Source organism: Carassius auratus, chromosome 9, assembly GCF_003368295.1.
Source record: "Carassius auratus strain Wakin chromosome 9, ASM336829v1, whole genome shotgun sequence".
In the NCBI taxonomy this organism is placed as follows: Eukaryota; Metazoa; Chordata; class Actinopteri; order Cypriniformes; family Cyprinidae; genus Carassius; species Carassius auratus.
In genome coordinates, this window is record NC_039251.1 from 27,784,682 (window position 1) to 27,799,564 (window position 14,883).

Sequence of the window (14,883 nt, forward strand, 5' to 3'; positions counted from 1 at the left end):
GTAAGACGCGAACGGGAGCAAGAACTGACGCACATTGCAGAAAATGGAACCACTGCTTTAAACATAGACAGTAAAAGAAATGGACACAGCGACCCCATTGGAACTCAATTGAGACAAATGAAGCCCAGTTTTAGCGTTTTTTAGCACTTCCGTTTCTGACGCGCAGACTCAAACGAAGCTTGACGACGTCAGCAACCTGTCTGACAGATGTAAATCTTCTAGTAGCTGTGTGTGCAAACTGCCATCGTTAATCTTGCAGAGACGGCGAGCTTGAGCGGGGAGTTCTTTGTCATGAGTGAGCAGGAGAAAGTATTCTGATTAATTATTTTGTATAGTATTTTAAAATGTAACGCCAGTACGCCATATTAAGTTAATTGCCTGCGAGCTTCTCCACCTGTCTGTACGGTAATGCGACAGAGAGCCGAGTGGTTATGACGCAATCGTTAGCCTATTTTTTACAAAAACTGTTTATACGGGGCCATAATGTAACATAGAAGGTAATGGAGCCCTTTATACATTGTCGTGTATCTTTAGAAATAAATAATGGACAAACAGAGTCTTTAAACGCCTCAGATGTAAAGTTATTCGCTGTCAAAGTGACGCCAAAATGAATGGGAGTCAATGGGAATGCTAACGCAAGTGAAGTTCTGCTAAAAGATGGCAGCCCCCACCCGACTTCAACTTCCGGTCGAGTTCCTTGCCCCTTGGCTTTAAACTGAATGAATGAATGATAGGTTCGTTGGTAACATCGCACAAGGCACATAAGAGGGTGACATCTAGTGGAGGAGATTTGTAATTAGATTAACGCTAATCTTACGTTCAATGTATGCGGAAATAAATACGGGGGAAAAAAATCGATTCATGGCCTTTGAGAATCGATTTTGAATCGACCACATTTTAAAAAACGATTAATCGAAAAATCATTTTTTTACCCAGCCATATTAAATAGTCGGAGATTCCTTGTGGTTTGTGTAAAAAGGTTGGAGATGGAGACAGAAAGCTTTATACTGTGCGTGTGTTCTTTGCGTAATGGATGTGGAGAACTGTTCAATAAACAAATAGCTTAAATAGTCAGAGATTATTTCCTTGTGGTGTGCGTAAAAAGATTTTGGAGTTAATAGAGTTGCGTGTGACATAAACGTGCAGTGACTCAAGCCAGCTGACCAAATCGATTGCATTGTTTTAGCGTTATTGTGAAGTTTGATTAATATTATATTTTGTTGTAATATTATTTGTTGTATCTAAATGAGTTGCATGTATGTATAGGCTATCTGAAATTGTAATGAAAGTAATTATTTCGTTTTTTTCGATTATTAAACTATTATTTAAACTATTATTTCTGATTCTGCTTCAGATTAATAGCGCATTGCGCATATCTGAGAACTGATGTCTGTGTGTTTCAGACCCTGGCTGGCTGTGCACTGAAGTGTATATGACAATAAAGTAGTAAATCTCAATGTATATATTTTTAAAATGTATTTTAAATAGGCCTATAGGCTCATAGGTTTTTTGTAAAAAAAAAATTAAAAAAATTCACAGCACCCCCTGTTCAAAATTACTTCCCGCGGCCCTGCTATGCTGAGTCATACTCTCCAGGATATCCCGTCTCTGAGATCTGGGCAGAGTGGTTCACTGCCTGCTCCGCAGTTCCTCGGGTTGGATGCCTTCCTAAAGGCAAGTGTCCAGAGGCTCTGTCTTCGGACAGACAGGAAGTCTGTAGTGTCTTATGTAGTGACTCCAGGTCAGGCCTGCCTGGTGGCATTTCAGGTGGCACGTTCCCCTGAATAGTGACTGGCTGGGGTTCCCTCGGGTTCCCTAGCCACATTCCCTAGAAGGGACCCCTTCTAAGAAGTTGAAGTTGTGGTCCTAGGCCCTTGAGCAGGCCCAGGTAGGCCTTTCACTAAACTATGTTTATGGAGGTTTTCTGTGGTATCATATAGCTTATATACGACACAATACGTCATCAACATTATGGGGAACGAAATACACACGCCGCCATGCTAAAGGGAGTGCATGCCCAATGGCAGTCACAACTGTCAGAACCAGCAATTCAATGAACGCTAGAACCACTCACCCTCAGGTCACACTGGGCTGTCAGTGACAGCACTACCTACGGTCATAGCCCAAAAAAAAAAAAGATAAATATAAGTAAATTGTAGGTTACACAGTCTGGTAATAGCTTTGCCTAAGCTTTTGATATATATATATATATATATATAATTCTATTTCAAAATATTAGCAAAACTATAACAGTATATCAGTGATACTCCAATAACACTGCCATTACAGATCTAGCTGCAGAAATGCAGCTTCATCTCAAAAACTCTATTTGTGTCTTCATGTGTCAAACTTTTATCATGACGAAAAAACCTCTATGGCACCTCAAAGTCAGTTTAGATGGAAAGCATCTGCTAAATGTTACGTAACTAACTTGTATCTCTCACAACAAAATAGTTTAACAGACATCAAACAAACAAAATCTGCCTGATGGAAGACAGAACATTTCGTGTGTGTGTGTGTGTGAAGATATTCAGACAAACTGCAGGACACACGTCTGTCCTTCAGCGTAACATGTTCTGCTCAACTATTTCTTATTTATAAAGCGGGCATATGTTTGGACAGTAAGCGTGTTGGTTTTAAAACAGAAACCACACAGCAGTGTCTGTAAGTGTCAGTTGCACTTTATTTAGGTGCCAAACAAAACAAAAAAGAAAAGAGGGTCACCATTCAGTCAATCAGAAGAGTTGACCACATAAAAAAATATAAAATCAATACTGACTCAGAGCTCTCTATTCAAACACACACGCTCACACACCTCCGTAATCTCTGTATGTTCAGCCTTGAGATCCAACCTCAAGCACGGCCAGGGGGAGGATATCAACCAAAACTGGCAACCTCTGGACAAATGGATATACAGTCAAGCAACAGCCATCATCGTCAGCATCAATGACCCACACGAGCATGACCGAATATTGAGAACGAGTGTAAAAAGGGGCTGAGATGCTGAAGAGACACGCCAGAAAGAGAGTGATACAAACGAGAGAGACAGAAAAAGAGCTATTCATACAGAGCCATACGAGATACTAATGTGTCCAGATGTGTCCGCATCCAATCAGAGACAGGGACTTACACTGCATTCCAGTTGCTTGGAAAGTTAACATTCCCACTTGGAAAAGCGCAACTGGAAGTCTCTTGAAACTCACGGTGGAGGGTTCATGATGCAGACATGGTGGCAGTCAGAGATTTACACAGTCAAACATTCAACTTTTAAGCAATTCAAATATATCAATGAGTCAAAGGTCCAACACTGCATGTTACAACCTGTTTAGCAACATAAAAAACAAGATAAACGGTTCTCTCTGTACATACTCTACAGTAGAATGACTGCTAGTGGTGTAGAGCACAGCATCCCCAATTTGGTTGCTAAAAGAGTTCTTTGTTCACATTTGTTTCACTGCAGAGCTAATGGTAGAGTCGCTGTTTTCTGAAAGTCATCTTCTAAATCTGACTTGAAATGGAAGAAGCATAAAAGACAAGAGCTCTGTTCCAAAACCTACTGAGTCCCATTACTGTGTATTTACTACATTCTGTGTAGATGGGTTTTGTAGACTGAACGGTTTTGTCGAACAGTATTGTTTTTTTCTGCTAAGAATTGTGATTGCTGTGTATATTTCCTTCTGTAAATTCCACAAAACTCATAGCAATTATATCAATATGACTGTAAAGCGAGCTATTATTTTTACAATGATTATTATGATTATATTTTTAAACACAAAATTGATTACTATAGTAAATAATGCTGTTTTACTGTAAAACAACATAAAATAAAACAAAGCATTATCAAATAATAACCTATCAAACTTGTACTTTTACTAGAAAATCTGAATTTTTATGGTATACTGCTACTGCAGTGATTATTTTAATATTTCCCCATGTGCACGATCACTTTTATGCTTAAATTAATTGAATCAAACTTTTCTCCCACTGTGCAGCCAGCAACATCAGCGAGTGTGCAACCTGTCAATCACAAGAGACTGCAGCAACAGCAAATGACAATGATCTATTCCCAAAGAATAAACCCAAGCCCCGCCCGATGTTTTTTTGTTTGTTTGTTTTTTACAATACAATCGTAACTTCTGTTTCATGCCGACTTTAAAGCTCCTCCTTTCTTGGCTGCAGGTTTATAAATGTTTCATAAACTACTGAAAACACTGACCATCATTTCACTCAGAAACTTCCAACATATATTTTTTCATTTAAACTGCAGGTTTGTGATTTGATAAGTGCACAAACCCATATTGTGATTTCGATTTTATTTGGACATTAGCATGGCGTTATGCTAACAGCGTGATACTTGTGTGCACAATGCCTAAAACCACATGGAACAAATCTTACTAATTTCTCAGTAAAATATTAAGGGGTGGAATGAAATTCAAATATATTTAGAATCTCATCCAATACAAGTTTTCAGAGCTCACTGCAATGCATTCTGTGAAACCACAGGGAGCATACTTTAGGCTTTAACATACTGTCTAGGTAGGCGGCTAACTAGGTTTTGGAACAGAGCTGAAGTCACCTGTTTTTCTTGTTAATATTTCAATTTTTCTTTTTAATGTTTCAAATGAGATGCTGATGACTTTGAGGGATCTATTCACAAATAAATGGACGATTAGAAAGTCTTCATTAAGTGATTATATGGCTATATCAAGCATATGGCTAAGAACCCTCTTATTCTCTCTCTCTCTCTCTTTGACCTGGTGATAAAAGCACATAAAAGAACACAAAAGTCCAGCTCATCGCCACTGAAGGTTCCTGCTCAAACAGGAAATGTGAAACCTAAGGCAAGTGCTCTTCCTGTGGTTGAGTCAGTCAGGATTTAAAGTGACAAGAAAAAAATCCTCATAGTTACTGTCAGTCTGCAGATACAGCATGATGGAAAACCGTCGACACTAGAAGGTCTATCAAAGCTACTGTAATGTGAGTTCTGTGTGTGTGTGTGTTTGTGTGTGTTAGGGGGTTATTGTATATTGCAGGAGGAGCAGCACGGATCATCTTTATCCGGCTGTGCCGCGTAGTCCATCTGCCGTACGATCTCGGCAAAGAGTTCGTCCACCATGGTCTTGCTCTTGGCAGACGTCTCGATGAAGGGACATCCCCACTCCTCGGCCAGAGCCTGTCCCTCCCTCACAGACACCTCCCGCTCGCCCTCCAGATCCACCTTATTCCCCACCAGGATCACCGGGACCTTCTCATACCTGGAAACAACCAGACAGGACATAAGAGACATTAAGAGCATTTCAAGTTTTAAACAGTTGTGTAATCTCATACAGTCACAATCTAACCGGTCATGGCCTCGCCTTTGTGTTTAATTATCTAAACCGTATCAAAATGGGATTACAGTGATTTATAGAATACATCCTGCACCTCACGTCTGAATTCTCACCGTACAGTCTTCCTCAAGGCAAAAGAAGAACGTCTTCACCCACAGCCAGTAATCATGGTCAAGGGAGGATGAGGAGGGTGGGGTTACTGAAGCCACGCCCCTTTCAAACACACCCCGTTATTAACACACCACTAATGACATCACATTCTAAAAGTTCTTTCAGAATGACAGTGTGCTGTCCCTTGACTCGATTTGTGGGTCATGAACCAAAAATGGGTCACATGTCTCTACTGAACCATTTTAGAAACATTTTAGAGTCGCTTGACTGCAGAATTGGCCACCGCAGTGCTTGGGTTTTTCAGCTAGTTTCAAGCTTCCTATGGTTATATCAAAAATACCAACCTCCAGATCTCTACAATATTCTGATCTCCAAATATCATGCTGGTTTTATCATCCAGAAAAGGAATTCAAGGAATAGTCCAAACGAGCTGCATTATGCTAACTATCATTCAAGTTACAGATTGGTTTAACAAAAAAACAAAAACTTTAAAAATGCTGTGTTAAAAAAAGCACATATATATATATATATATATATATATATATATATATATATATATATATATATATATACACACACACACACTTTATTTTATTAATTAACTGAAAAAAAAGTTTTGATAGAATTAGCCTTTAATCGTTCTTTGTAGGTATTTATTTATTAGAGTATTTTTGTTGGATGGTGTTTTAACATTATACCAATTAATATACTTTTTATATATATATAAACTGATTTTTCTGTATAAATATGAGCCATAATAGCAGTGACACTTGCTATAACAATCATCTGTTGTAGTCATGCACTTCTGTAAATGGCACGAACCCCTTCTCTGCTCTTTGATTACCTGTCTCTCATTCACCCTTCAACAAGAGCAAACTGAGCTGTGACAGACGTCTCTTACTCCTACGATCTCCTCCTCATGATGCATGGCTTTTACTGTGCACAATATCTATGCCGTTCAATTATTTGATATTTTCTGAAGGCAGAAACATCCTTCTGTATGAGAGTACAGGTGTATATTATTTGCGTGGGAATGTGTGCTGGAGGACATGTTGTTTGCAGGTCAGTATGAATATATTTCTGTTTCAGGGTGACTGGGAGGTTAGTTAAACTGATAAGAAGGATTAAAGAAGGATTAATGGAATCACTTTTCTTCCCCCAACTATTAAACTTATTATCATCTTTGGTTCACTTACTGTCCCTGATAAGTGAAGTACGATTTGGTGATTTATTGCTCCTGGATTTGGGTGCCAAGCCTGAAGGATACTAATGGAATCCAGAATTCCATTGGTTTTCAGTGGGACCTCAACGGATCCATGGGGAATTCTTCAGTTTAAACAAAATTCCATTAGCATGGTTTTCTGTCACTTTTGTTGCTTACATTTGAGTTTCAATGGCACTGAACCCAGTCAAACAAACACAAAATTATATTTCGAATACAAAATTTAAACAGAATCATTGGCTGCATCCGAAAGCCTAGGCAGCTGACTTATGAGGCAATGACTTTGCAGGCATCTCATGAAACGATTTCGGAAAGCCTTCTGAGCCAGCGTAACTGTTAAATGATCTATACAAAAAAAACGGCTTTTGGTGATAACTAAACAAATGTTTAATTACTATGACACAAATGTCTTGCTAGAAAGAACATCAAAAGTGTAAAATGTTGATTTACACACAAACTGACTCTTATTCTACTCTAATAACTATATTACAGACTTTTATTGGTATGGTAGTAGGGAAGGATATTCAGACAAATGAAGATGAGTGCAAATGTGCATATTGTCAACTTTGAGTATCATTTTAGATGCTTTTAAAAAGTGTGTGAGCTAGGAGCTAAAATCCACAAGGCTACTACGGTTTATTTCATTTCAAACACACAAGAATATGCATCGCAGTGTCATTGCAATCCTTCCTAAATGAATGAGAGCAGAATCTGAAGCGTGGATCTGGTTTAGAGCAGCAGTGAAGTGCATCGCATCAGTTGAACATGAATCTTTCATGCAGACAGAACTGGATGCGGCACATCAAAGCACGAGCAACAGGCCTGTCGAGGCCCACACACACACACACACACACGCACACAGGGGCCGATTCTGAGCATGCTGTCAGATGTGTTAAGATCATTTCCTCGTATGCACTGACATGTCACCAACATCGAGACGGTTATCGGTCCCGGTATGTCACCTCTTGACTCGGATGATCTGGTCTCTCATGGGCTTGATGTCCTGGAAGCTCTGCTGGTTCACCAGACTATAGACCAGGATGAAGCCCTGCCCGTTTTTGATGTACAGGTCCCGCATGGACGCGAACTGCTCCGTGCCCGCCGTGTCCAGGATCTCCAGCACCGACGGCGACGAGTCCACCTCGATCTCCTTACGGTAGAAATCCTCGATGGTCGGGTCGTACTTCTCAATAAACGTCCCGGTGACGAACTGCACGGTGAGGGCGGATTTACCGACCCCGCCGCTCCCGAGGACCACCACTTTATACTCACGCATCTCTCCGGTCTGAACGGATCACAGAATCAAAATAAACTCACACGGCACTCGAGATGACAATGGCATTCATGTTTAGGGCGTTTAAACGGGTCTGTCCGCGGACATAAACACGCCTCGCTTCCCGCAGCAGCAGCGCTTCATGATCACGGAGCACCGGCGGCCCGCGCGCGCATATAACTCACACACCGGGGAACGGCTGGAAAGGTGCAATCACCAATAACTTGTGCCTTTTATCTGCTCAGCTAACCATCCTATAGAAGTAAACGAAGACTGCGTGGAGAAACCCAGCGGACTGCCTCTGGCATCGGTGAATTAACACACAGTCCGTTAAAATCTGATTATGTGAATCGAACGGGGCGCATGTTAGTGTTTTCCGCCTCCGTCTGCTCTCTCTGGTCTTCATTAATACACTAACACACCGCCATGCTCACGGGTGGGGATCCTCCGCCGCGCTGCTCCACTATTGTGAAGTCCGAGTCATCATGGCGAACCGGTTACTTTAAGCAGTTCGTTCAAAGGAATCCGTTCAAGGCGACTCACTGATTCTTTTACGTCATGACGTAATTAGGTCGTCACCTGGTCCTTATGTCGGATAGCTGGTTTCTTGAAACAATATGAACTTCTTCTTTATTTTATTTATTTATTTTCATTTTTGTATGATGATAATTCTGTTTATGAAGTTTAGTTTGATGATTTTATTTATGAATAGGGTGTGTGGTTAGCTCCTAGTTATGTCCTTGTTCAAGCTCTTGTTCTGTCCAGGCAGGACTATTGCAATGCTCTCTTGGCAGGTCTTTCAGCCAGTTCTATTAAACCTTTACAATTAATCCAGAACGCGGCAGCGTTTTAATGATTCAAAAAGAATACACGTCACACCTCTGTTTATCAGTTTGCACTGGCTACCAATAGCTGCTCGCATCAAGGCATTGATGTTTGCATACAAAACCAGCACTGGCTCTGTACCCCTCTACCTAAATTCCTTACTTCAGACTTATGTGCCCTCTAGAAGCTTGCGTTCTGCAAGTGAACATCGCTTGATTGTGCATTTAAAGATTAACATTTAAAGGGATAATTTGTACCACTGTCCGGTTTGCTCTACAGGCTGATGCAGTGCCTGTCGCAGCAGGACAGTGGGTGGCGCTGTTGGTATAAGAGAGAGCTCTTCTGTGCCTCTGCATCCAACATAACACACTGCAGTCTGATGAGCAGAGACTTTACTAACTGCCATCTGACATTTCCCAAGTACAAATGAAATACACCTGTTCCAAATTTTTATGCAAATGCCATTTTTGTTTGTTTTTCCAAATCAGTCAGTATGATTAAGTAGCCTATTCATTTTATCCTCAACTATTATCTTACAATGAGAATGTTATTACATGTGAAAGAACTGATATTGTGAGCAGTTTTAATTATATTTTGAAAAACAAAAAAATGTTGTTCCAAATAATTATGCAGAATGCAGTTTGAAAACATTCAATGGGTTATAATGAACTCAAAATAGAAATCTGTCATATGTGCTGCAGGGACAGATCCTTTTCACACAAAAAATAAAAATAATAATAATTAAATAAAACAACAACAACAACAAACAAACAAAAAAATTATATATACACCCTTCTTGGAGATGACTAACAATTCTCTCATCCATTGAACTTGTAAGTCCTTGTATAGTTTCTGGCAGTATTTGGTTTGAGGATGCCAGTATTGCCTCCCAGAGCTGTTGTTTGGAGCTATCCTTCTGTCCACCCTCATAGATCTTCATTTAAAGGATGCTGCAGAGGTTCTCAATAGGATTGAGGTCAGGTGGTGATGGAGCCATTTTCCCCCCTCTTTTTATGCCCATAGCAATCAAGGAATCAATGTTTTTTTTCAGCATGTGTTATCCTGCATGAAAATCATTTTATTTCGAAGGTACAATTCTTCTTTCTATACCAAAGCAGAAAATGGTCTGCTAGGAGCTTCACATATCTTGGAGAGGTAATTTTGACTCTGTCAGGACCCTAAAGGGACCTACCATCTCACTTCCCAATATTCCAGCCCAAATCATCACTCCACCACCTCCTTGCTGACATCTCAATCTTGTTGGAACAGGGTGGCCATTGACCAACCATCCAGATCTCCATCCATCTGGACCATCAAGTGAAAGGACCATCAGATAGCACTGAAGGCAAACGTCCCACCCTCCCTGCAACCGCCATCCAAAGCCATGCCCATTTAACAAATTTACGCTCACAGAACAGAATACCAGAGACAACATTACAATATGAATAGCCTACATCAGCGGTTCCCAATATGTTACGGAGTGAAGTAAACCCCTGCCCAGGGAGTAGGAAGCAATGAACACTGTGTAGGGAGCATATCGATCGGAACACAGCTCATGCATGTAGCACACATTTAATGAGCTGATGATCTGAATCAGGTGTGTTAACTAAGTGAGACTTGCAACATATGCAGAGCCGGGTGTTGCAAGGATGTGTCATTTACTGGTGAGAAAACATTAAAAGTACTACAATACCAGGAAGGAAGACTGGGTTGTTGATGTTTGCTATTCTAGCTCTGTCTGCACAGTGTGTGTGAACATGCTGATGACGTATCCTGTCTGAGCGAAAGATGTATGCTAATGCATGATGACAGACAGGTAGGAAAGCCAATTAAAAATTATTTTTTCGATTTATTAGAAATTGTAAAATGAATGGTATTTGGATAATATAAAATTATTATGTAGTTTATAATAAAAAAAAAAATCAAATTTAAAAGAATAAAACAAAAGACAAAACAGAAGCATTTTATTCAGTCAGACTTTTAAATCACTCTGTATATACTAAAAATAAACATTTCTAACAGAAGTGTTGACAATAAAAAGAAGTTTCATTCATGTCTATTATATTAACACTGAGTCCATGTTCTGCATGTTTAATTTAGGATTATCTGTTAAAGAAACAAAGAGAACAATCATTTGCAGAACTTCTCCTCCTCCAAAATTTTTTTAATAAAACATATTACAGACCAAATCCAATGTATCTTTTGTGAACATAACATATACACAGAACATGAAAAAGAAACAAGATGGAAAGATACATAAGAGGGTGTAAAAACAAATGTGCTAAATATTTCTTAATAAAACTTGTTAACAGCAAATAATTTGAACTATATTTAAAGTGATTACATTTGTTTTCTTTTTATTTTATAAAAGAGCTTGATGTAGCCTACTATAAAAACATACTTTAAGAACATAAAACTAGTGAAAGCTTAAACTTGACGTTTTCAGAAGTAATTTACAGAAAATTGAGAAAAAAAATACTTTATTTAAAGTATACTTTAAATTAATATGTTTAATCTGCCATTTACAAAGTGCACTGTTTAAAAGTGTTTTTAAGTGTGTGAAGAAACATAGTCATGAAAGTGTCTCTTTTTAAATACACTTATATGGGCTTATATGTCATTAATATAATGTTTCTGCAAGTACAGCTTTTAAAAAATACTTCTAAAATTTGAAGTGCACATGATTTAATACAATTAAGCACAAAAGCCCAAAAATGTGCAGCCATCCATCCACACTTCATCTTGGGGGTGAATAAAGGCTTTCTGAGGTGAACTCCATTTCCTGTTTGCATCCTGTTTTTCTCATCAGTACCAACTAGAAATATTCACTTAGTAGATGCTTTGATGCAAAGTGACTTACAAATGAAGAGAAGCACAAGCAATTCATTAAAGGGGCCAACAATATTAGCAGGACTGTATTGAATCACAAATAAACTGATTAAAACTATACAGTGCATGAATCACACTCACAGAGATTTCCTTAATGAACAAATACCTGCTCACTTGTTTGATTTTTTTTCCCCAGCTTTTTAATTAGCTTAAAGGGATAGTTCACCCAAAAATGAAAATTATGTAATTAATAACTCACCCTCATGTCGTTCCAAACCCGTAAGACCTCCATTTATCTTTGGAACACAGTTTAACACTAGAACTACCAAGGCAGTCATTTTGACCGTTTTAAAGATTTGCAATGTAATAACTTTGTTGAAATAAAACCCATATAACTACAGTTCCATGACTTTTCTTAAATTAATGTAAATTTAATTTTAACATTGTTATTTTATTAAAATTACAAAACACAAAAGAGTTCTGAGTATTTCTACCTTGAATGGCCATAGCGGTCAATTTGACCGCACATATTTACAGGCGTTGTATCTCCTCAGCGCTTTTTCCCACCGTTAAAGATGTGCGTAGCTGTTGCCTAGCAACCTTTTTCTGGCAGTTTTGTATGCTTTTGCTAAGCTAAAACTGGCAACAAGAAAGAAAATGACTGTCACTGAGGTTTTATCCTTGCTTGAGAACATTGATGATGCAGAGTCTGATGGAGGAGCAGAGAGCGATGTCTCTTGGTCTCTTGACAGTTTGTCTGACACTGATTCTGAGAGTGATTCAGAGTTTATTATCTGTCCTAATATAACAGAACTATTTATTCATTCTAGATTTCATTAGAGGCTGCATAAAATTGTTTCCGATTCGTGTGGTCCAAACATTTCCGATAATGCTAAAGCATTGTAAACTCCAAAAGCCAAATGTATTGAATAAAGACAGAAGTAATCATTTCCAAAATTCACAATATGTTTTTATCTAACGAAATATTCTGCTTCATTTTATATTTGTTGACATTTTGACTTTCAAAAACAACATTTTAACTGCGGTGAAAAACTTAGATCTCCAGCTTGCCGGATGCAAATTGCGGAAAGCAAATTGCGGCACGCACTTTTGTGGGAGGTCTAGTAGCTCTTACACAATAATATCACGAACATATTATATTATGTATGCTTAAATTACCCCACATTTTTCATAAAACATGACCATAGAAGCTTTGAAGTAAATATAACATGACAAAAATGACATTCACTGCTGTCTGGTATGAACAGTCAAAATGACCGCTATTGGCAGTTCTAGTAGTTATAGAATTCCGGTAGTGCTAGTGTTAAGATATTTTAGATTTAGTCCGAGAGCTCTCAGTCCCTCCATTGAACCTATGTGTACGGTCTACTGTCCATGTCCAGAAAGGTAAGAAAAACATCATCAAAGAAGTCCATGTGACATCAGAGGGTCAGTTAGAATATTTTGAAGCAGCGAAAATAAATCTTGGTCTAAAAATAGCAAAAACTACGACTTTTTTCAGCGTTGTCTTTTCTTCCGTGTCTGCTGTGAGAGAGTTCAAAACAAAGCAGTTTGTCATTTCCGGTTCGCCTACGAATCATTCGATGTAACCAGATCTTTTTGAACCAGTTCACCAAATCTAATTGAACCATTTTAAACTGTTTGTGTCTCCAATACGCATTAATCCACAAATGACTTAAGCTGTTAACTTTTTTAATGTGTCTGACACTCCCTCTGAGTCCAAACCAACCAATATCCCGGAGTAATTCATTTACTCAAACAGTACACTGAATGAACTGCTGTGAAGAGAGAACTGAAGATGAACACTGATCCAAACCAGATAATGAGCGAAAGATTGACTCGTTCTCGAGGCAAGATCCAGTTGCATCAGTTTTTGCACAGGACAGTTTGATTCAATAAACCCGTTGAAGAAAACGTAATGACGTCATTGGTGATAATTGCCCTTCATTCAAGCCTTCGGTTTACCCGCGCTCATAACACTAGCACAGAATCAGTTTAGAATCAATCATCAGTTCAAATGGCCTTCACTTCCACCAGATCTCAATCCAATAAATCAGCTTTGGGATGTGGTGGAGCGGGAGATTCACATCATGGATGTGCAGCCAACAAATCTGCAGCAACTGTGTGATGCCATCATGTCAATATGTACCAAAATCTCAGAGGAATGTTTCCAACACCTTGTTGAATCTATGCCACGAAGAATTAAGGCAGTTCTGAAGGGATAAGGGGGGTCCAACCCAGTACTAGCAAGTTCCAAATGTTAACTTTGCATGCAACAATCAGGCAGCAATTGACAGTGCTCCGATCCAATGGCATACAGGCATTGTCAGTTTGACAGTACTCTAGTCCAATGATGTTGGGGGATCCAGTGGGGATGGCAGTCATATTTCAGGGGGACCATGCCAGTCTTTATCCCAAACCTGCTAAAATGTAATGTAGACCAAGTATGAGTACTTATTGGTGCCCCTTCAGCTGGTAAATCTTTGTATATTATTTATCTCTAAATTGTACATACAGGTACATATTAGTGCTTTTAATAATCTTTTGGAGTGTGTTAAAGAAGTATGCATATTTTGATGTGTTGACTTAGGTCTACTAAAGAACATGTAAAGTACTTGATTATTAATTAAATAATTTCAGCATGTTTTTCAAAATTACATTTAGGGATATTTTATATATACTAATCTCCAACGACATACTAAATTCGTAATTACAAATATATGATATATTCGACAATATATGTAATAATGAAATGACATATTAGAATATTATATGAATATTAGGCATATAAGAGTATATATATATATATATATATATATATATATATATATATATATATATACACATACATACCTTTTTTATACATTTTAATTATAATATATTTACATTTTATTTGTTGCTGCTATATGTCTTCTTTAAGCCTAAAGGTAGCCATTATATATTGTCACGGGGTGAAGAATCACTCGACAAGAGGTGCGTGAATTAAGAGTGTGCAGGCTGATGGGGAGCAGCTGTGACCGATCAGCCGGTGGTGAAGACATGCAGGTGCTTTCTGTTGGTTGCCAGGGCGACGCGGGGCGCGGAATACAGGCGAGGACATGAGTGCCGCTTTGACCTGGGCAAAGGCCTCTTCCGCCGACGGGGTCCAACATTCTTTCTCCGGCTGCCCCTTCCTGGTCAGGTCTGTCAGGGGGGCAGCTAAACAGGAGGAGTTGGGGATAAAACATTGGTTATAACCCGCCAACCCCAGGAAGGCTCGTACCTGGGTCTTT

At 38.9% G+C, this 14,883-nt stretch overlaps 1 protein-coding gene across 1 annotated transcript; it reads right to left on the minus strand.

The window, feature by feature from the left end:
* Positions 1-2,659: 2,659 nt before the first annotated feature.
* rap2aa (RAP2A, member of RAS oncogene family a) lies at positions 2,660-8,461 on the minus strand. Its single transcript, XM_026272392.1, has 2 exons — positions 7,626-8,461; positions 2,660-5,255 (listed from the first exon to the last, which is right to left on the minus strand). Exons 1-2 carry the CDS (start codon positions 7,937-7,939, stop codon positions 5,018-5,020), a joined length of 552 nt encoding a protein of 183 aa, XP_026128177.1. The 5' UTR covers positions 7,940-8,461; the 3' UTR covers positions 2,660-5,017.
* Positions 8,462-14,883: the final 6,422 nt, after the last annotated feature.